This window comes from Phyllobates terribilis, unplaced genomic scaffold (genome assembly GCF_046119375.1).
Source record: "Phyllobates terribilis strain yellow unplaced genomic scaffold, ASM4611937v1 Scaffold_11__3_contigs__length_659146591, whole genome shotgun sequence".
In the NCBI taxonomy this organism is placed as follows: Eukaryota; Metazoa; Chordata; class Amphibia; order Anura; family Dendrobatidae; genus Phyllobates; species Phyllobates terribilis.
This window is the reverse complement of record NW_027362771.1, coordinates 335316384-335337760: the sequence shown is the minus strand read 5'-3', so window position 1 is coordinate 335337760 and position 21377 is coordinate 335316384. Positions and strand designations below refer to the sequence as shown.

Genomic DNA, 21377 nt, shown 5'->3' with positions numbered 1-21377 from the left:
CCAGATACGTACAATCTAGCATTAGCTCACAACAACTGCTAAGCATTCAGAAAGAAAGGGTGAATCTCAGTGTGCAGCATCTTACATCAGCACCCTTGGTGATCTCCAGCATTAGATCAGATAGTCCTGGTGGACAGCAGAGTGAGCAGCCCCATCTTACCTCATCATCCCTGGCGTCCTCAGTGCTAGATCAGATAGACAGCAGTGTGAGCAGTCTCTTTCTTACCTCAACACTTTTGGCATCTCCTGTATGAGATCAGAAAGGCTGGATGGAGAGCAGCATGAGCATCCTCCTCTTACCTCAGCACTCCTAGTATCTCCAGTATTAGATCTTAAAGCAAGGGAGGATAGCAGTGTGAGCAGCCCCTTCCTACCTCAGCACCATTGGTATCTCCAGTATTACATCAGAAAGCCACGGTAAACAGCAGTGTGGGCAGAATCTTCTTACCTCAGCACTCATGGTATCTTCAGTATTAGATCATATAGACAGGGTGGACAGCAGTGTGAGCAGCCTCTTCTTACCTCAGCACCACTGATATATCCAGTTTTAAATGAAAACATTCACTGAAAGCACATTTTCCAACAAATGAAGTGGGGGAGCTTCTTACTGCACATGCTCACAGGCCTCTCCTACTAACATTTTATGACAGTTTTACATAAGACAGCGGCCATTTTAATTCCATAGTGATTAAACTGCCTAGACACCACTACGTAAATGAAAGTCAATTAGGAATTTATTTATAATGACATTTCTTTAACTTACTTTTTTTTCCTATTTGAAAGAACCACTCCTATTAAGTTTTGTATTCATTACATTCATATACACACACACTTAAAGGGGTATTCCCATCTCCAAGATCCTATCCCAATTTGTAGTAAGAGTAATAATAATATTAGCAAATGCCTCCAATTAGAAATGTAGTAAAGTTTCTTATTCGCTATGTCACTTTCCTCATGTGCAGGCATTGCAGGACCCTAGGTATCCATGGTTACAACCACTGATATAGTGACAGTTAGTTGCTAGTCGAAACCATGGAAACCTAAGGTCCTGCAATGCCTGCACATGAGGAAAGTGACAAAGCAAATCAGAAACTTTACTATATTTCTAATTGGAGGTACTTGCTAATATTATTATTATTCCACCCATTACATATTGGGATAGGACCTTGGAGACGGGAATACCCCTTTAATGTAGCGTGGGTGTATTAATATACTCACTTACTGCCACTCTCTCCGGTATCCAGTGCAATTCTTCTCCTCTTCTCAGTGAAGTGACCGACAAACGATCCGTCTCACTCTATGCTCTATACATCAGCCGGAAGTCTCTTTTATAATGTAAGTCTACAATGCCTCGTTCTGAAGCCCCATAGACTTAGAATGTTAAAGTGTTTTGCGGTTCACGCAGATCAGTGACGTCACTCAGAAGAGAAGAAGAACGGCTCTGGACATTGGAGCGCAGCAGTAGGCGAGTATATCAACAGTCACATTACATTACATGCACATATACACACATTCAATTAATACAAACTTAATGGGAGTGCTTCTTTAATGAGCTGAACTACAGAAAGACACAAATTTCAGTTAGCTGATCACTTATTGTAGTCAGATTGACTTATCTGTCACACATTACAATGTTTTTAGTGCCCACATTACTTTCAACACAACCTTAGCGCTTTGGGTTCGCATAAATGACTTCAGATGGGTGCAAGCGGCAAACGTCTATATGTAGTCTTGTGTAAAAATGCTTGCTAGAATGTTGCAGCAGGGGCAATCACATCACACACTCACAAAAGAATCACTGAGAATTGCAGAAGGTTACAAGAAAAATATAAAAATGCTAAATCATATTTAGGCATGAAAGAAATGACTATACATGCACAGTGACGATTTATTTCTAAAGCATTTTTATTTAACAATGTAATTTGTTTTTATTTGCAGCAGCCATTTTTGGAAAAATGACAACTGGATCGTCTAAACTGAATTAGCGAATGATTACACTGTGTCTCATTCTTAGCAATTACTGTGGAACAGGGTGTCCTCTTTGAACAATCCATTTTTATTAAAGGGGATAAGATCATCACAGGATGCCCATCAGCTGATACCCCCATAAATCAGCTGTAAATTTGGGAACTAACCTTTACTATATCGTTTGCAAGCGCTGCTCTGAAGCTTTCCAGCAATTTGGCCAGTTTCAGTGCCCCTCAGCTTACAGCATTAGACAGGGTACAGTTTAGGCCGACTGCACAGCCATGCTATTGGTCCAAGCTGTCAGTCATCAGGAGCGCATCGCTACCTGACAAGCAAGAAGCCAGGAGGCAATGGAGCTGTGCGCTCCTGAAGATTAAAGATGAAAAACCCCCTTTAAGTCAGGCATTTAATCGTATGCCTCTGACCAGCCTGCATCGATGTGAGAATCATAGGCTTCATTCAGGTTATCAACTTGGATGTGGTATAAATTCATGTGTTATGTAATAATGACAGGAAAAAGTTGGTTTTGTGTAATTTTTATAAATACTGTGCCAAAACTAAAAACTGAACCTTTTTTGTAGAGTTATGTTTAATGAAAATTCAGTAAGTCTAATGGGAACAGGACATTTTTTAACTTAGTATATAGAAGTTAATGTGTTAATGACCTTTTCGGGCCTTGATGCCCCAGGCAAAATGTCCCTTTTTGGAACGCTGCATTCTAAATGCATTAATTCCCTCTTGATCAAAAGAAGGACCAGTGGCACCAGGCTGAGCATTATATATGGAAATGTTAGGGAAATTTAACCTGCTTCCTTAGACTAAGATCTAGTCATCTTATTGATCTAAAAAGCAGTACACGAGATCAGATCTCTTGAATGTGATGGGAAAGAGTCCTAAAATAGTTCATTAATTTGCTGATCTGAGATTACCAAAACCATAATACCTTCTGCGTCCACAAATTATGGCAAAAGAAAAGAATAACATCCCTATATTCATTCTTTACAGTCACACAAATATCCCACTCACAGCAGGAAACAGCGCATGACAGAATAAAGTCAGTTAATCATTTGCTTGACATGGAAATTATCGAGATGACAAACTCCAAGTCGCACAACTGCATCTCAATGTGTTTGCTCATACCAGGTCACGGCATGCTATAATAGTAACACCCCTACACAATCTAATACCAACCAAGACAGCTAGAACCAAGGAAAAAAGTCATACAATGAAGACTTATTGTAACTTTGTTATTTTGATTTTCACTCAATTTGATTTTCCTATTTCTTATCCAAGTGAAGTCACTATCAAGTAGTCATTAGATGTACAGTAAGACGACATAAGCATTACAGCTTGGCCTCCAAGTGGCTGTATCTGTTAAATAAGACGACTAGTAAAGAAGAACATTATAACAATACATTGAAGTGGCAGGGGACTTGTAGGTTAGAAGATAGAACGGGCTGGGAATGGATTTAAGAAAAAGAAAGATAGGGGATAACTTGGTGACCCAGCAGTCAGACATCTAGCGATCACAAGATCAGGGCTCTGCAACATTATCTTGAGTGGAGGTCCGCATGCTTGACCTCCGCTCCATTCACTGTCTATAGGACTCCCGGAAAAAGCTGATCACTTTGCTCAACAATCCCATAGACAATGAATGGAGTGGAAGCTGTGCATGTGCTCCTCCACTCTATGCAGGACAGGGCTGCAGAGGCTTGGTCTTGCAGTTCAGAGCCCCGATCTCGGAATTGCTGAGGGTCCCAAATATGGGATCGGCAGCAATCAGCAAGAGATCTCGAATACTACAGATAGAGGATGCCTGTTTTTTTGGGGGTATAACCCAATAATTCATGGCTTTAGGTCTTATGCAGAGAAGTACTATGCGGGTTTCATGTTATTGCTCAGTCATATTTTTGACAGTGCCCATAGGTCAGGCATAACTGATTTCACCAAATGGACTAGCTGCCACCACCACTGGGTTTATATATGGCCACGAGTATTGGTAATCTCAGGAACCTTTAATGTTAAGGAGTTTGTCAGGGATCATTTTTTTTCCCCATGCATTTGCAGCTGACAAAAATAAACTTATACTCACCTTCCTCCGCTCTAGATGCCACCCTGTCACTGGCCCAGTCTTTGTTGACAAGCTGCAGTAGTGAAGTCACAATAACAGCCCACATGACTGCTGTAGACCATCACTGGGCTCAGTAGTCTCATGCTGATTACACAGACATGTAGGAAAATGGTGATGGACTAGGAGAGGTTGGATATACAAGACTGAAATATCAATCATAACCCGCTAAAGACGTATTAGTAAATGTTTTAATTTTGCAGAAACTACTAAAAGGAAGACTTTCAGATCCACGGCCATTCCATGCATCGTGGTCCGTACTCGGATCGCAAAACAAAGATATGCGAATCTGGCATTACGCTGTACCTACACTCTAAAGGGATTGTCCACTTACAGGAAATTGGACCCCAAACATTGTAAAATATATGTAAAATAACAAGCACAGCAGGTACTTGCCCTTCCTGGGTCCAGCGACAGCTGTCCGATGATGCTCAGGTCTCAGTGTTTTGGCTGCAGCGGTGACGTCATGTTGACATTGGCTACAGCAGGGATGCACAAAAACTGAGCTCATCGTCTCATGACGTCTACCTCAGCACAGCCGCTGAGCTCAGTGACTAGCTACAGCGGTGATGTGAGCTGTCAATATGAAGTCACTGCGGAAGCCAAAACACAGACAAGAGGCGGACAGCCCACACTGGACCAAAGGAGCGCGAGGACCTGCTTAATCCATATGTGCAAAAATAAAAAAAAAAAGCAGCAAGTCCGCCAATGAAATCTTCTTTTTTTGCCATTTACTATGTAGCAAAAATAACAAGCTAAAATAATTCTTCACATTTTTATGGTGATCTATTAAAAAAAATGGAATATTTTACTTTAGGGAAAGGTGGGTAGACTTTTTTTCTTTATTAAATTTTATACAATGCAACTTTTTTCCCCCTCTAGGGAACTTGAAGCTGGATTGCATACATAATAAATTGAATATGTAGCATTCCATAACATTGGCAGGCAACCTATCAAGCTATTCCTCTGCCGTGACCTAAAAGAAAAATGCGTACAACTATACTGTGGTACTTCTAAGGGTGCTTCTCACTGCGTTCTGGCACCCGTTCATTGGTCCCATTGGGGCTTGTGTCCAAACCCCTTGTAAAACAGGGTTCAGGCATATGCGTCGATGGAGCCATAGACTATAATGGTGCAAACAGAGCGAATGTGTGCTCTGTCGTGCTTCATTTTCGGTGGTGTACGCCTACTGGAGGCAGACACCCAAAGGTAGTAGACTGCATCTGGGTGTCCATCTCTAGTAGGCATATACACCCGAAAATGACACACAACAGAGCACACGTTCGCTCTGCCGGCACAATTAAAGTCGATGACCCTGTCAGCGCATAAGCCCGAATCCTGTTTTGCGGGAGATTTGGACGTAATCCCTGACGGGACCAACGAATGGGTGCCTGAACGCAGTATGAAAGCACCCTAACAGAGAGAAGGAGCTGTCAGTCTACTGCTACCCTGCAATATTGTAACAAACACCTTAGATGCAGTGGTCGATACTAACAGAGGCATCTAAGATGTAGAACAGCCGGAATCAAACGTTTCTCAGGTACCCAGCCCCCAAGATGATGTACAGATACGTCCGTTTGTCTTACCTAAAAGCATTTTATGACATGTTCAACAATTTGCACCGAAAGTGTATTCTATGCTGTTTAGTAAAAGGATGCTTAGGAACCCAGATTACTGATGAGGGGCCAATGGCACAAGTATCAGTGAACATTTGTATATACTAGTACTACCAATATATTAATGAATTGCTCTGTTGATGTCAACTATATAGAAGAAACCACTATCCCCATAATAAAAAGGAACAGAAGTCATTTGATGAATTCAGCCCCCTTCTGAACACACTTTACCATCAGACCACTCCAGGAGCCAATTTTGATGTCACTTTAATAGGCATCGATAGAGAACAGCCCAAAAGTAATATTCTGTTCACCTTAGTATTCTGGCTTCTCCCGATATAAGAGTCATGACGGCAATGCTGGATCCATATGTAAATGGACCCTGATGGACTTTATTGGCCTATAACAGACTCTACCTGCCTGGCTTTGCTCCAGATTCTGGTATTTTTAAAGCAAAAACGACACTACGGGTAGTGATATTCTTACTGTCAGGCACATCTGGAACCCCTGCTGGAGGGCATAAAATGATGTGAATGCAGCCTTAAGTGTTAGCAATGACTAGGCTTCCCTTGTGTTTAATATATACCACATTAGAGGTTATATAAGCACACATATCACATCCCTGACATGATATAGGAAATACCTGGATGACTTCATTGACTTCGCGAATGCATTCTACCATGTGCTGTAAAATCTGCTCAGCGGTGAGGACCTCATATCTGTAGTCATCATCTTCCTCCCCTCCATGACCAGGTCCAAGGACTCCTCCACCTCCTTCTCCACCTATCCCGGCTCTTTCAGTTCCGCCATGTTCGTGTTCCACCAGCTCCACATCGGCCAGTTCTAGCTCATCTTCGGGCTCGTCAGCGGCGCTGTCTTCACTGCACTCTTCATCGAATTCATAGTTGTAGCCTTCGTCTGAGTCCATGTTCCCAGTTGTAGGAACGAGATAAGCAACGACTACAAACCAATATTGGGGATCAGCTAGACAGGCTGCAGCTCCCCCACGTCCCGTCAGACGGTAAGGAAGCAACAACGCTAAATTATAGGAATTAATGGATCCAAAGTGCTCCCTAAAAGCGTCCTGACGTCAGCACTGGCTGCTATGTCTATAGGTACTGCACGGGGTGTATGGGGGGGCTACTACTGCTGTGATGCTGCCAGTACAGGGGGGACAATGGCTTTTACTACCTATTAGTAAATATGTCAGAAGCAGAATAGATAGGTCATTAAAAGAAAAAATAACTAACTAAAACATATTTAACCCTTCCGTATCACTCAGAATATTGAGCAGTCACATAGTTAACCACCACTGGCCTGATGACTTCCCCCTGATGTGACTACTAGTAGCCCCAGTGACTAGATAGGGGAGCTGTGCACTGGCATGGGTCGGGGGTCTACCATGACATGTGGCAGCCTATACGTAATGTAGTGTGAGGAGGAATGCACCTCTGCTCCCTGTATACCCTCAGTGAGTCACACAGGAACTGCCCGGGCTGTAGACGGGGCTGGACGGAGCCGAGTGCTGAGCCCGGCCCCAGCTCCCTCCTCTATACGGTGTATGGGGCCTCCTCACCGGACCGCCAGCTGCACACACACACACACACACGGGGTCTCCGGTGTGTCCGAGGCAGACAGGCCTCAGGCCCCTCTATCGCCGCCCCTTCCCAATGCGCGCTCCCGTTCCGGTTAGTGCGCGCTCCCGGGGTGAAGAGTCCGCTCCTCCTCCGAGCCGAGAAGCTGCGCCGTTTCAGATACTCTCACTCGCCAACTAACGGACAACCCCCCCTCCCCTGGTTCCGGTCTCCTGGAGACACCGTGCAGCTCCCCGTCGCTGAGCCAACAAAGGGGCGGTAGCGTCACGCACGGGCACGTTAGCGCATCACCACCTGAGCGACCGCGTCGAGTTTCCGGCGAAGTCAGTTCGCCATCTTGGTTGTGGAAAGAGAACAGTAGAGCAGCTTTGTGTGTGGTCGGATAAGTGACTTTTTCAGGGAGTCATTTTGGTTGTGGCAGTGGTGTGTATGGGGACAAGTTACCCCTTCTTGTGCTGTGCCATATAAAGGTGGCATAAATCAGAGTGCATCTTCATGACTGGAAAGTTAGTGCCGCCTCTAAACTCGACTAAAGAGAAAAATGTCAAAAGCATGCTAAAAAGAAATAAGTGCCATGCAATGAATTCACTATGGCTGAGGAAAGAAACATGGCAGTGGGCACAGCAGCAATAAAGCCAGGGTGCTGCTATACTGTGCGATAATTATAGGAAGGAGGAGAGAAAAAGCTGCACCGAAAAGTGTATATTATAGTGCACACTGAATAATATACATACATGACAAAAATCATATAAAGTTTATTAAAAAATGGAAAAGCACTGACAAATAATTAAAAAGTAAATGAATGTGCAAAAAAACGATATATAAAGGGCAGTGGAAACTAATTTTCATTGCCCTTTATGTATCTGGCACCACACTGCATAAACTACCCCCTGATGAAGCTACCATGCTGCAGCGAAACATGTGGGACTCTTGTACCACCAGGCAGGGCATCTAATTATTTCCCGGTTGCTTCTCACAAAATTAGAATATCATCAAAAAGTTAATTTATTTCAGTTCTTCAATACAAAAAGTGAAACTCATATATTATATAGAGTCATTATAAACAGAGTGATCTATTTCAAGTGTTTATTTCTGTTAATGTTGATGACTATGGCTTACAGCCAATGAGAACACAAAAGTCATTATTTCAGTAAATTAAAATAATCAACAAAAAACACCTGCAAAGGCTTCCTAAGCATTTAAAAAGGTCCCTTAGTCTGTTTCAGTAGGCTCCACAATCATGGAGAAGACTGCTGACTTGACAGATGTCCAGAAGGCAGTCATTGACACACTCCACAAGGAGGGTAAGCCACAAAAGGTCATTGCTAAAGAAGCTGGCTGTTCACAGAGTACTGTATCCAAGCATATTAATGGAAAGTTGCGTGGAAGGAAAAAGTGTGGTAGAAAAAGGTGCACTAGCAACCGGGATAACCGCAGACTTGAAAGGATTGTTAAGAAAAGGCCATTCAAAAATTTGGGGGAGATTCACAAGGAGTGGACTGCTGCTGGAGTCATTGCTTCAAGAGCCACCACACACAGACGTATCCAGGACATGGGCTACAAGTGTCGCATTCATTGTGTCAAACCACTCATGACCAATAGATATCGCCAGAAAGGTCTTACCTGGGCCAAAGAGAAAAAGACCTGGACTGTTGCTCAGTGGTCCAAGGTGTTGTTTTCAGATGGAAGTAAATTTTGCATTTCATTTGGAAATCAAGGTCCCAGAGTCTGGAGGAAGAGTGGAGAGGCTCACAATCCAAACTGCTTGAGGTCTAGTGTGAAGTTTCCACAATCATTGATGGTTTAGGGAGCCATGTCATCTGCTGGTGTAGGTCCACTGTGTTTTATCAAAACCAAAGTCGGCAAAGCCGTCTACCAGGAAATTTTAGAGCACTTCAAGCTTTTTGGAGATGGAAATTTCATTCTCCAGCAGGACTTGGCCCCTGTCCACACTGTCAAAAGTACCAATACCTGGTTTAAAAACAACAGTATCACTGTGCTTGATTGGCCAGCAAACTCGCCTGACCTTAACCCCATAGAGAATCTATGGGGTATTGTCAAGAGGAAGATGAGAGACACCAGACCCAATAATGCAGACGAGCTGAACGCTGCTATCAAAGCAACCTGGGCTTCCATAACACCTCAGCAGTGCCACAGGCTGATTACCTCCATGCCACGCCGCATTGATGCAGTAATTGATGCAAAAGGAGCCCCGACCAAGTATTGAGTGCATTTACTGAACATACATTTCAGTAGGCCAACATTTCGGATTTTAAAATCATTTTTCAAGCTGTTGTTATAAAGTATTCTAATTTACTGAGATAATAAATTTTGTGTTTTCATTGGCTGTAAGCCATAATCATCAACATTAACAGAAATAAACACTTGAAATAGATCACTCTGTTTGTAATGACTCTATATAATATATGAGTTTCACTTATTGTATTGAAAAACTGAAATAAATTAACTTTTTGATGATATTCTAATTTTGTGAGAAGCACCTGTATTTTATTCCATGCTGCTGTTTTTGTATTAAGTCTTTACTTTGTATCTTATACATTTCCTTCCTTCAGCAGGAATACTTGGTGATTTTTGTAGTATTATACAGCATATTCTGTGCTTATTTTATGCACTTGCCCCATTTTATATAGCACATTTACACTCGGCCGCATTATCACATATTGATGCCTATATCTGCCAGGTGTGGAGTTTAAATATTGGTTTATCTTACCCCTATTAAATTTTTGTACATTCATTGTACCTTTTAATTGTTTCTAAATTATTTGTCAGTGTTGTTCTGTAGCATCGGCTTCTCTGCCCCCTGCCTCACCTCCGCGGTCCCGGTCCGGCGTCTTCCTGCTCCCCTGCTGCTGCTGTGGTGCGCATCGCGTGCAGCTTCCTGGGCACTGTGCTTATGGCGCGCGCTCCCTCCCTCTTAAAGGGGCCGCTCGCGCCGTCCTAAAGAGTCCCCGGCCAAAGGCCGGAGGACTTCTCCTATATAAGGCACCGCCTCCAAAATGGAGGTGCCTGTGCAAAGTTGTTGTTTTGTGTGCTAACTAGTGTTGAGCGAGTATGTTCTGTTCCGAGTATGCTCGGGCCGAGCTCCGACTATTTACAGCTGCTCGGTGATATGGTTGAATCGCTCCCGTGTGCATGATTTGCAACTGTTTGACAGCTTTATTACATGTGAGGAGTGCGTAAGAAATAGACATTCCTCCCATGTAATAAAGTTGTCAAACAGTTGCAAATCATGCTCATGGGAGCGATTCAACCATATCACCGAGCAGCTGTAAATACTCGGAGCTCGGCCCAAGCATATTCGGCGAAAGAGTTAATAAAACATACTCTCTCAACACTAGTGCTAACACTTTCCTCAGCTCTCAGGTCCCGCTGCCTGTCAGTCCTGCCCGCCAGTCTGTCTAACAGTCCAGACTGCCAGTCTGTCTATCAGTCCTATCCGCCAACCTGTCAGCAACCTGCCTGTTACCTGTCGTGCTCGCCAGCCTGCCTATCTGGAGCAACCTGCCTGTTACCTGTCGTGCTCGCCAGCCTGCCTATCTGGAGCTCCTGCCAGTTACCTGCCATGCCCGCCAGCCTGCCTGCCTGGAGCACCTGCCAGATACCTGCCGTGTCCGCCAGCCTGCCTACCCGGAGCACCTGCCAAGTAACCTGCTGTGTCCGCCTGCCTGCCTACCCGGAGCACCTGCCAAGTAACCTGCCGTGCCCACCAGCTTGCCTACCTGGAGCACCTGTCTGGCTATCAGCCGTACGTGCCCGCTTATCTACCTGGACCACCCGCCAGCCTTCCTGCCGTGCTCATCCGCTGTACCTGTCAGTTCCTGTCATCTGACCCGTGGGAGTCACCTGCTCTCACACAAGGTCGGTCCCAGAGTGGCACCGGGTTCACCTGCCCGGTCCCTCCCTGGTTCACGGAGTCGATTAAGCCGCCGTGTGACCTGGGTCGGTCCGAGTAGGCACTTAGTCACACCCCTCTGATCCCTCCTTGCACCGAAGCACAGAGGTTCCACCACCCGGACCCGTAACAGTTTGCACAGGCCATGGAACCCGGTGGCCCCCAGGCTCCTTCGCTCTCAGACCTGTATCAAGAGATCTCTCACCAGAGATCCCAACAGGATACTATCCTGTCCTATCTGTGTACAGTCAACTCCCGCCTGGACGCGCTGTCCACCCCGACTGTTTCCGTCTCTAACCGAGCTGCACCCGCTCCGGCGGCACCTCAACCCAGTAGCGCTGTGGCACCCGGCTTTGAACCCCGGCTCTCTGCGCCTCCACGTTTTGGTGGTGACGCCGTCTTATGTCAGGGCTTCATAAATCAGTGCACGCTGCACTTTGAACTCCTGGCACACCAGTTCACCTCCGACTGGGCCAAGGTGGCGTTCATCATGTCACTGGGGAGGCATTGGCATGGCTAAACCCTCTGTGGGAAAGAGGGGATCCCCTGGTGTCCGATCTTCTGGCTTTCCTCGCTGCCTTCCGGAAGGTCTTCGATGAACCTGGATGAAAATCTTCTACTGCCTCCTCACTCCTCCGTCTCCGCCAAGGGAGTCTCACTGTGGGCCAGTATGCCATACGTTTCCGAACCCTCGCATCTGAACTTGCCTGGAACATTGAGGCCCTGGTGTCCACCTTCTGGGAGGGTCTTTCCGGAGGGATCAAGGATGAGCTAGCCGGTCGTGACATCCCTTCCACTCTGGACGACCTGGTGTCATTAGCTACTCGGATTGACATCCGTTTTCTGGAACTTGCTAAGGAGACTAACCGGGAGAGAGGATTTCCGCGTCTTGCTCCAGCATTCCAAAGGCCAGCCTCGCAACCAGCAATTCCCCGGGCATGTTCGCCTGAGCCTATGCAAATTGACCAAACCAAGATGGTCAAGTCTCGCCTGGAGACACGCCGAGCCGAGGGGAGCTCCTTCTACTGTGGCAGTATAGAGCATCTGATCCGTTCCTGCACGGTGAGGTCAGGAAAGTCCAGTGTCTAGGACCGCTCGGAGAGGTTGTCATAGGCAAGAGTAAACCCTCTCCATCTTTGACTCTGTCTGTTTCCATTTCCAGTGGTGAGACCCGCTTCTTCGAGACAGCCCACCTGGATTCCGGAGCCGCTGGGAATCTCATTCAACAGGCCGTCATGGAGCGTTACCAAATTCCTACCGTACGTCTGGCTGAACTGTTGGCGATTGCCTCTGTGAATGGAAAGCTTTTCCCGGAGACCATCTTGCTTGTCACTGAGCCTGTAACCCTTCAGGTGGGAATGCTGCACTTGAATAAGATCTCCTTTCATGTGCTGTCCGGTCTCTCTCACTCCCTCTTGCTTGGCCTACCCTGGTTACAAAGACATGAGCCCGCCCTGAATTGGAGATCTGGTGAAGTGCTCCGTTGGGGTCAGGAATGCCATGAGTCCTGTCTGGTTCCGGTTCATCCTGCTCAACCCCCGTCTACTCTGGCTAATCTACCTGGTCTGCCGGCACCCTACTGGTTCTATGTGGACGTCTTTGACAAAAAGGAAGCAGAGTCACTGCCACCTCATAGGCCGTATGATTGCCCCATCGACTTGGTACCTGGCGCTTCTCCTACCAGCGGGCGAATCTACATAAGAATCTTGTCTCCTACAATAAATGGTAACACATACACGATTATATTGCCCCACGTAGACAATGAATAGTGAATATACCTTTATGAACAATTAAACATTGTAAATGCCACGTAAGGTCCTAGGGTGAGACTTTATAACAAAAAATATATATTAGAATTCCCATATAGCTGATTATAACCTTAATAGCCTCAAATGAAAGGGAGTGCAGACAGAGTTCTACCTCCCCAGGATGTGTACCAAGCAGAGAAAAATGTATATAAGGTACAATAATAGACCAAGTATCTACAAAGCACAATAATAGACAAAAGACGTAAGTATAAGCCCCAAAGATGAATAATAGACAAGTCTATATTGCACAGTGATAGTCATAAAATGCATACTGCAAAGATTAAAACGTCTCTATTAAATATATAGATACCCAACAGATACTGGCACCTATCAAAGGCCCCATATGGGGTACCAAGAAATCAGTTCTGTAACATCCCTGTCGGCGTGCTGGCATGGCTTACCATCTCCCACCATGATAGACCACCAACTTACCTACCAGTCCAGGCTGTGCACTATACTCCTCTACTTGCTGTGTGCATGTCTTTTGTCTGCTGCCTTAGGGCGACAGCGCTGGTACTTCCTGATTCTTAAAGTTACAGTGTACGCAGTCCTAATGCATCCCCAGCCTATTGCTGTGAGTCGCTGGATACTTAAACCTCCTCCACCCAGTGGGAGGTGCCTGAGCAACACTTTCTTACAGTGTGTTCTGTGCAACTGTGAGTTGTCAGGTCCTGTCCTGAATCTAGTCTGTTTCCGCCACCCTGGGGGCTGAGTACCCAGACCCGTTACCTGTATCTGTGACTTCTAGTCTATTTCCGCCACCCTGGGGGCTGAATGCCCAGGCTCGTTCCTGTATCTTGCTCCTGTGTCAGTTCTTGTCTGAACTGTGTCCTAGCCCGTTACCTGTTTGTGTCTATGTCCAATCCTTACCTTTTCCTGCAGTGTCTGAACCAGTACCTAACTCCTACTTGTTGTCTCTGTACTTCCGTTTGTGAGTTTTGTGTCCACTTGCTACTTCATAGCAAGTACCTTGTGTGTATCTGGTTCTGCTTGTCCCGTTTCCCTGCCTCCGTATCTCCGTACCTCGGTCCCTGTCTGTTCTATGTGAACTGAGCCCTGTCCTGTCTGTCCGCACCTGCGGCTCGGCTCTGCTCTGCCCTACTCCGCTTGCCCTCCACATCTGCGGCTCTGATCTGCCCTGCTCCGCTTGCCCTCCGCACCTGCTGCTCTGCTCTGCCCTTCTCCGCTTGCCCTCCGCACCTGCGGCTCTGCTCTGCCCTTCTCCGCTTGCCCTCCGCACCGGCGGCTCTGTTCTGTTTTGCTCTGCTCCGCTTGCCCTCCGCACCTGCGGCTCTGCTCTACCCTGCTCCACTTGCCCTCCGCACCTGTGGCTCTGCTCTGCTCTGCCCTGCTCCGCTTGCCCTCCGCACCTGTGGCTCTGCTCTGTTTTGCCCTGCTCCACTTGCCCTCCGCCCCTGCAGCTCTGCCCTGCTCCGCTTGCCCTCCGCACCTGCGGCTCTTCTCTGCTTCGCTTCCCCTCCGCACCTGCGGCTCTGTCCCTGCATCCCAGTCTGTACTGGTCCCTATCCAGCCTGTTTACCTACCTGCCAGTACCCGCCTGTCTGCATACTATCTGTGCCTGCCAGTACCCGCCTGTCTGCATACCAGCCATGCCTGCCAGTACCCGCCTGTCTGCATACCAGCCATGCCTGCCAGTACCCGCCTGTCTGCATACCAGCCAAACCTGCCCGTTCCTGCATTCCCCGGTGTGGGTCAACAGCTGTGACCAGGGTCTGACCTGGAGTAGCACCTGGGCTATCTCCCACCTCCCTCCTCGAACCACGGAGTCGATTAAGCTGCCGTGCGTCCGTGGTCGGATCTGGCGAAGTCCCTAGTCAGGCCCCTCCAGGCACTCCTCGGTTCATGGCCCAGTGGGACCACTAACCTCGCTCAAGCCAAACAGTCCGGGCATGAGTGTAACAAGTTCTAAAAGGTACTATAGAGTTCCATGCTATATAAACACCACAAAATCAAGGAGTTGGACTATATCAATCCCATAGTCCAATCCAGAAGAAAATCCTTCAGAAAGGAGGGAGGCAAATCACCTCTAAATATGGCATATCCCTAAAGAGGCATATCTCTAGAGAGGTACTTGTTACCTATAGTTACTTAGGGATATCTAGCATTGTCCATAGCCCTGTCGGTGGTATAGGAGGCAGGCAGCATAGGAAGAGACAAGGTGTATCGCCGTGTCAAGCACGGCTTCCTCAGGGGAGTAAAGTCCATAGGTCATGGAGTCACATATATATATTCATGATGAAATAATCACCTACTGGTGATGATGTTTATGACACCGTGCTGTCTTCAGCGGCTACGGACTGGGGGAGGAAGTGCCGGTGTCAGCCAGATCTCTGTAAGTATGGGCTTTGCCCATAGCTCACATTGCGCATGCACTGTAGCTCCCGTCGGATCCAGTCATCCTAACGGAATATCCGATTGAGGGTGGTTCTGTTCACCTTGTCCATGTACATGTACAGATAGGGTGTTTGTACTATCAGCACAAAATATTAAGATGCAGATCAGACTCTATTTTGTAACCAGAGGATAAAAATGTCCACTGGTCACTATTAGTGATGAGCGAGCACTAAAATGCTCGGGTACTCGTTGCTCGGGTCGAGCAAATTGGAATACTCGGGTGCTCGACCCGAGCAACGAGCCCAATGTAAGTCTATGGGAAACTCAAGCATTTTTCAGGCGGCTCCCCCCGGCGGTCTGCAGAGGGCCCAAAAATTGCCCAAATCGATGGGAATAGTGCTGAAATGACATGGGAACAGCATGGGGAAGACCCCTGGAAGCATTTCTGACTGCCAGGTCACTGCTGTCAACAACGTTGTCAGAGTATTACGCCACTTTTACGGACTCACAATAAAACATACAAAAACAAAGCCAAAATGGATTTTCCTGGGAAATATATTAAGGAACATCCTTTGCAGGGTAATGACTTGTATATAAGGCAAAATAAATAACCAAATACAAAAATACTCCTCCATACCTTGGGCATTGTTCACACGTAGTGTTTCTGATGCGTTTTTGCACTTTTGCATTGCTTTCAACAAAGACAAATGCATTCACTGGGAAATGTCATTTTAACATTTTACAAACTTATCTGGCCATGTGGTGTGTGACACATCATCAGACACATGCATACATTGCTGAAAAGTCATGGGAACAGCATGGGGAAGACCTCTGGAAGCATTTCTGACTTCCAGGTCACTGCCTAAAAGTGTGCCCATCATAAGTGATCCTTGGCGCATGCGAAGATGCCTCCCGCCATGCACCTGTCGTTGCCGACTTGCAACAATCACCATCCACGACCTTGTCCCAGTGCAATGTTCAGTTGTCCCTACCCCATTACTTGGAATGCAAGCGCAAGTATGCAGCCAGCCACCCACCCACCCACAGGATGCAATACTATGCTGCCAAATTTTTGATAGCTGCTTGCACTTGAAATGTGGCCTTTTAGGCTCGTGTAGGCAGAAGCTTTTCATAACCTCATGCTGGCGGCGGCCGGGTGTCCATACTCGGTCCCCAGCCGCCACTGTTTCTCCCGATGTCGTCTCCGCCTTCCACAAGCACGGGTCCCACAACATTACCCGTGCCCTCCCCAGTGCACTTACTGGAAAGGACCGCCTAACCACAAACACGTGGACAGGTGAATGTGGCCTGCGACGGTACGGAGCCAGTCCACAGCTTTTTTTGCTGAGTTGTATTTCACCACAGCCATATTCTTTAGCTTGGTGAAAGGACTTGGGAAGCCATATATACCCAGCTGTCATTTCTCCCAGGAAGTCCTCTAAAGCTGCTTTCACTTAAAATGTGGCCTTTTAGGCTCGTGGAGGCGGAAGCTTTTCATAACCTCATGCCGGCGGCGGCCAGGTGTCCATACCTGGTCCCCAGCCACCACTATTTCTCCCGGTATCGTCTCTGCCTTCCACAAGCACGGGTCCCACAACATTACCCGTGCCCTCCCCAGTGCACTTACTGGGAAGGACCACCTAACCACAAGCACGTGGACAGGTAAATGTGGCCAGGGATGGTACGGAGCCAGTCCACAGATTTTTTTGCTGAGAGTTGTATTTAGCTTGGTGAAAGGACTGGCATAGAGGGACACCGTATCTACCCTGGGTGTCATTTCTCCCAGGAACATCCTCTAATGCAGCTTGTTGCAGAAGCAATGGCAGCCCATCCAACATCAACTCGCACTTGTCGGTGGTGCTTTGACACACAAATAACATTTTTTGCGCATTTAATTTCATGAATACAGAGTTGGACAATGGCCTGATCTGCAATGCAGTTTAAGAAATAACATGCATAAGCATGTCCGATCCACATTAAAAAAGCAGCCATAGAGTGTCCGGGAACCTTCCCCCACACTTTTCTTACCCAGGGCTGCTTCTCGGCAGGGTTGGACGGGCCCACCAGAGAACCGGAAACTCCTCCGGTGGGCCCTGGCTTCTCCTTCAGGAGAGTTCATAGTGCCGAGGTGAGGCCATGATGATGATAGAGGCCACCATCTGCTTAGTTTTCTGTTACTTGGAATGCAAGCGCAAGTATGCAGCCAGCCACCCACCCACCCACAGGCCGCAACACTAAACTGACAGATTTCTGGGCAGCTGCTTGCACTTGAAATGTGGCCTTTTAGGTTCGTAGAGATGGAAGCTGTCCACAATTCTTATGGCAGCGACGACCAGGTATCCATACTCGGTCCCCAGCCGCCATTATTTTTCCCGGTATCGTCTCCGCCTTCCACAAGCATGGGTCCCACAATATTACCCTTGCCCTCCCCAGTGCACTTACTGGGAAGGACCGCCTACCCACAAACACGTGGACAGGTGAATGTGGCCTGGGACGGTACGGAGTCAGTCTACAGCTTTTTTTGCTGAGAGTTGTATTTAGCTCGGTGAAAGGACTGGCATAAAGGGAAACCGTATCTACTCTGGGTGTCATTTCTCCGTCACCAGGTTCCGCTCACAGTCACACACGGCCATGCCTGGCTGTATGTTCAGCGGTGAAAGCCACAGATCAGGCTGCTGTGTTACAGCTTTCAACAACTCTGCAGCGCTGGGCGATTTGTCAATTAAGCATTAAGCATGTTATCTTCAGCTCAGCCTGTTGCCGCTTGGCCAAGGCAGTGCTGCAGTGCTGTCAGCTAGTGACTGATGTCGTCATTTCGGAGATGGAGGAGGAGGTGCAGGAGCTGAACAATGTGATTACATTGAGGTTAAATTGGTGATGCTGTTTTTTATACTAAAGAAAGATCCTATTGTTTTGTTTTTTTTACTTTATTTTTTAAGACAAATGCATTCACCGGGAAATGTCAGGAGAGGGTCTGCTATACAGTTATAGGGTATGCAGTAAGTCCAGCAGCTGACCAATTTTAGGAAAAAACCCACTAAGAATTTAAAGACACATAGAGAAGGGCCACAGTAATGACAAATTCCCATTAGAAAGGAGAGAGTCTGCTATACAGTTATAGGGTATGCAGTGAGTCCAACGGCTGACCAATTTTAGGAAAAACCCCACTAAGAATTTAAAGACACATAGAGCAGGGCCACAGTAATGACAAATTCCCATAAGAAAGGAGAGAGTCTGCTATACAGTTATAGGGTATGCAGTGAGTCCAACGGTTGACCAAATTTAGGAAGAACCCCACTAACAATTTAAAGAGACATAGAGCAGGGCCACAGTAACGGTGATATGGTGGTGGAGGATGAGGAGAAGGAGGAGGACAAGAGCAAATAGCCAAAATCAGGAAGCGTCTACCCATGTGTGGGTGTGAAAAGGTGCATGGGAATCACCTCCCAAGAAAAGACACTGGATTTGAGTTTATGTTACGCTGCTATCATTCGGTGGTGTTGAGAAGTCTGGCCCAATCCATCCCTTGTTCATTTTTATAAGAGTCAGCCTGTCAGCATTTTCAGTTGACAGACAGATGCGCTTATCAGTTATAATTCCACCAGCGGCACTAAAAACCCGCTCTGATAAAACGCTGGCGGCAGGGCAGGCCAGGACCTCCAAGGCATAGAGAGCCAGTTCATTCCACGTAACCAGCTTGGATACCCAATAATTATAAGGCAGAGAGGAATCACGGAGGACTTTGGTGCGGTCGGCAAGGTACTCCCTCAGCATCTTCCAAAACTTTGCACTCCTTGTGAGAGTACCCCACGCCTTAGGGCCTGTGCGATGGGAGGGTCTGAGAAAACTCTCCCAGAACTTTGACAGTGTTCCCCTGCCTCTGCTGGATTGAAGTTGTGTCTCTCTCGCCTGTACTCCTTGGTTGTCCAACGAAGTGTGCCCTCTGCTGCCAGCGTTTTCAGATGGGAATTTTTTTAATAGTTCCGTAACAAGGGCCTTCTGGTACAGCCCCATTTTTGTAGACCTGTCCGCCTCAGGAATAAGAGATATAAAGTTCTCCTTGTAGCGTGGGTCTAGAAGTGTCACCAACCAGTAATGACTGTCACCCAAAATTTTGAGAACGTGAGGGTCATGGGAAAGGCAGCGTAACATAAACTCAGCCAAGCGTGCCAGACTACTAACAGGCAAGACTTCCGTGTCCTCACCAACAGGATGACTGACCATGCTCTCCTCCTCCTCTCTGTCCTCTGGCCATCCACGCTGAACAGACGGTATGACAGCTGTGCAGGTAGTACTGTCTATAGTGCAAGAAACTAGCTCCTGTCCTTCCTCCTCTTCCTCATTGTCACCCAATTCACGTTGGGATGAGATGAGGCTTGGCTGTGTGTAATCACCCTGCATGGTTCCTTGCTCCATGTCATACTGCTCCGCCTGCAATGCATACTCTTTGATTGTGAGCAGAGAGCGTTTCAGAAGACAGAGAAGCGGGATGTTGACGGTAAATATGGTGTCATCGCCGCTCACCATCTTGGTGGAGTCCTCAAAGTTTTGGAGGATGGTACATATGTCTGACATCCATGTCCACTCCTGAGGTCTTATGTGTGGAGTCTGAACTGAATACTGACGACCTTGTTGATGCTGGTACTCAACAACTGCCCTCTTCTGCTCACAAATCCTTCCCAACATCTGCAATGTAGAGTTCCAACGTGTGGTGACATCACACACCAGTCTGTGAGCCGGAAGCTGCAAACGCTGCTGAAACACGGCAAGGGCGGCGGAAGCTGTACCTGACTTTCTAAAATGGACACACAGGCGGCGTACTTTAATAAGCAGATCCAGCAGCTCCGGGTAGGATTTGAGAAACTGCTGAACCACGAGGTTAAGCACATGGGCCAGGCATGGTACGTGTGTGAGCTCACCTTGCCTCAGAGCCGCCACCAGGTTCCGGCCATTGTCACACACGACCATGCCTGGCTGTAGGTTCAGCGGTGTAAGCCACAGATCTGCCTGCTCTTTCAGAGCTGTCCACAACTCTTCAGCATTGTGCGGTTTGTCACCTAAGCATATTAGCTTCAGCACAGCCTGTTGCCGCTTGGCCGAGGCAGTGCTGCAGTACTTCCAGCTTGTGACTGATTTGGTCATTTCGGAGATGGAGGCTAAAGAGGAGGAGGAGGCTGAGGTGCAGGAGCTGTAGACCGTGGGGGCAACCCTGATTGACCTAGGGCCCGTAATCCTTGGCGTCGGGAGGACATGTTCCGTCCCAAGGTCCGACTGGGTCCCGGCTTCTACTATGTTAACCCAGTGTGCCTTCAGTGAGATGTACCATCCCTGCCCATAAGCACTTGTCCACGTGTCCGTGGTTAGGTGGACTTTCCCGGTAACTGCGTTGTTGAGGGCACGTCTAATGTTTTGGGACACGTGCTTGTGTAATGCGGGGACGGAGAAATAGTGGCGGCTGGGGCCCGAGTACCGAGGAACGGCCGCCGCCATCAGGTTGCGGAATGATTCCGTCTCCACAAGCCTAAAAGGCAACATTTTGAGCGCAAGCAGTCGCGAAATGTGAGAATTTAGTAGTGTGGCCTGTGGGGCGTTGGCTGCATATTTGCGCTTGCGTTCCAAGGACTGGGATATGGACAACTGAATGCTGCGCGGGGACAAGGACATGGACGTGCTTCCTGGTGCTGCTACTTGAGAGTGCGCAACGACAGGTGCAGGGCAGGAGGCATCTTTGCATGCACCATGGACAGGGGATTGGCTTGCATGCACAACAGCGGAAGAAGCAATGGTGCCACCTGCAGACACTGTTCCTGGACCCTGGGGTTCAGCCCATAAACTTGGGTGCTTTGCTGCCATGTGCCTGATCATGCTGGTGGTGGTCACGCTGGTCGTTTTGCCACCCCTGCTGATACTGGCCAGGCAGGTGGTGCAAATGGCCTTTTGGGGTTTTTTGGCAGAGTCTTTAAAAAACAACCAGACTCGGGAAGACCTAACTGT

General features: G+C 47.5%; 1 protein-coding gene across 1 annotated transcript in view; it reads right to left on the bottom strand.

The window, feature by feature from the left end:
- Positions 1 to 7610, bottom strand: part of ARIH1 (ariadne RBR E3 ubiquitin protein ligase 1) — an 86775-nt gene extending 79165 nt beyond the window's left edge. Inside the window, exon 1 of the mRNA XM_073652747.1 lies at positions 6356 to 7610. Coding sequence (XP_073508848.1) covers positions 6356 to 6640 — 285 coding nt within the window. The 5' untranslated portion in view covers positions 6641 to 7610. The remainder of the gene's footprint in view (positions 1 to 6355) is intronic.
- Between the last annotated feature and the right edge of the window lie 13767 nt (positions 7611 to 21377).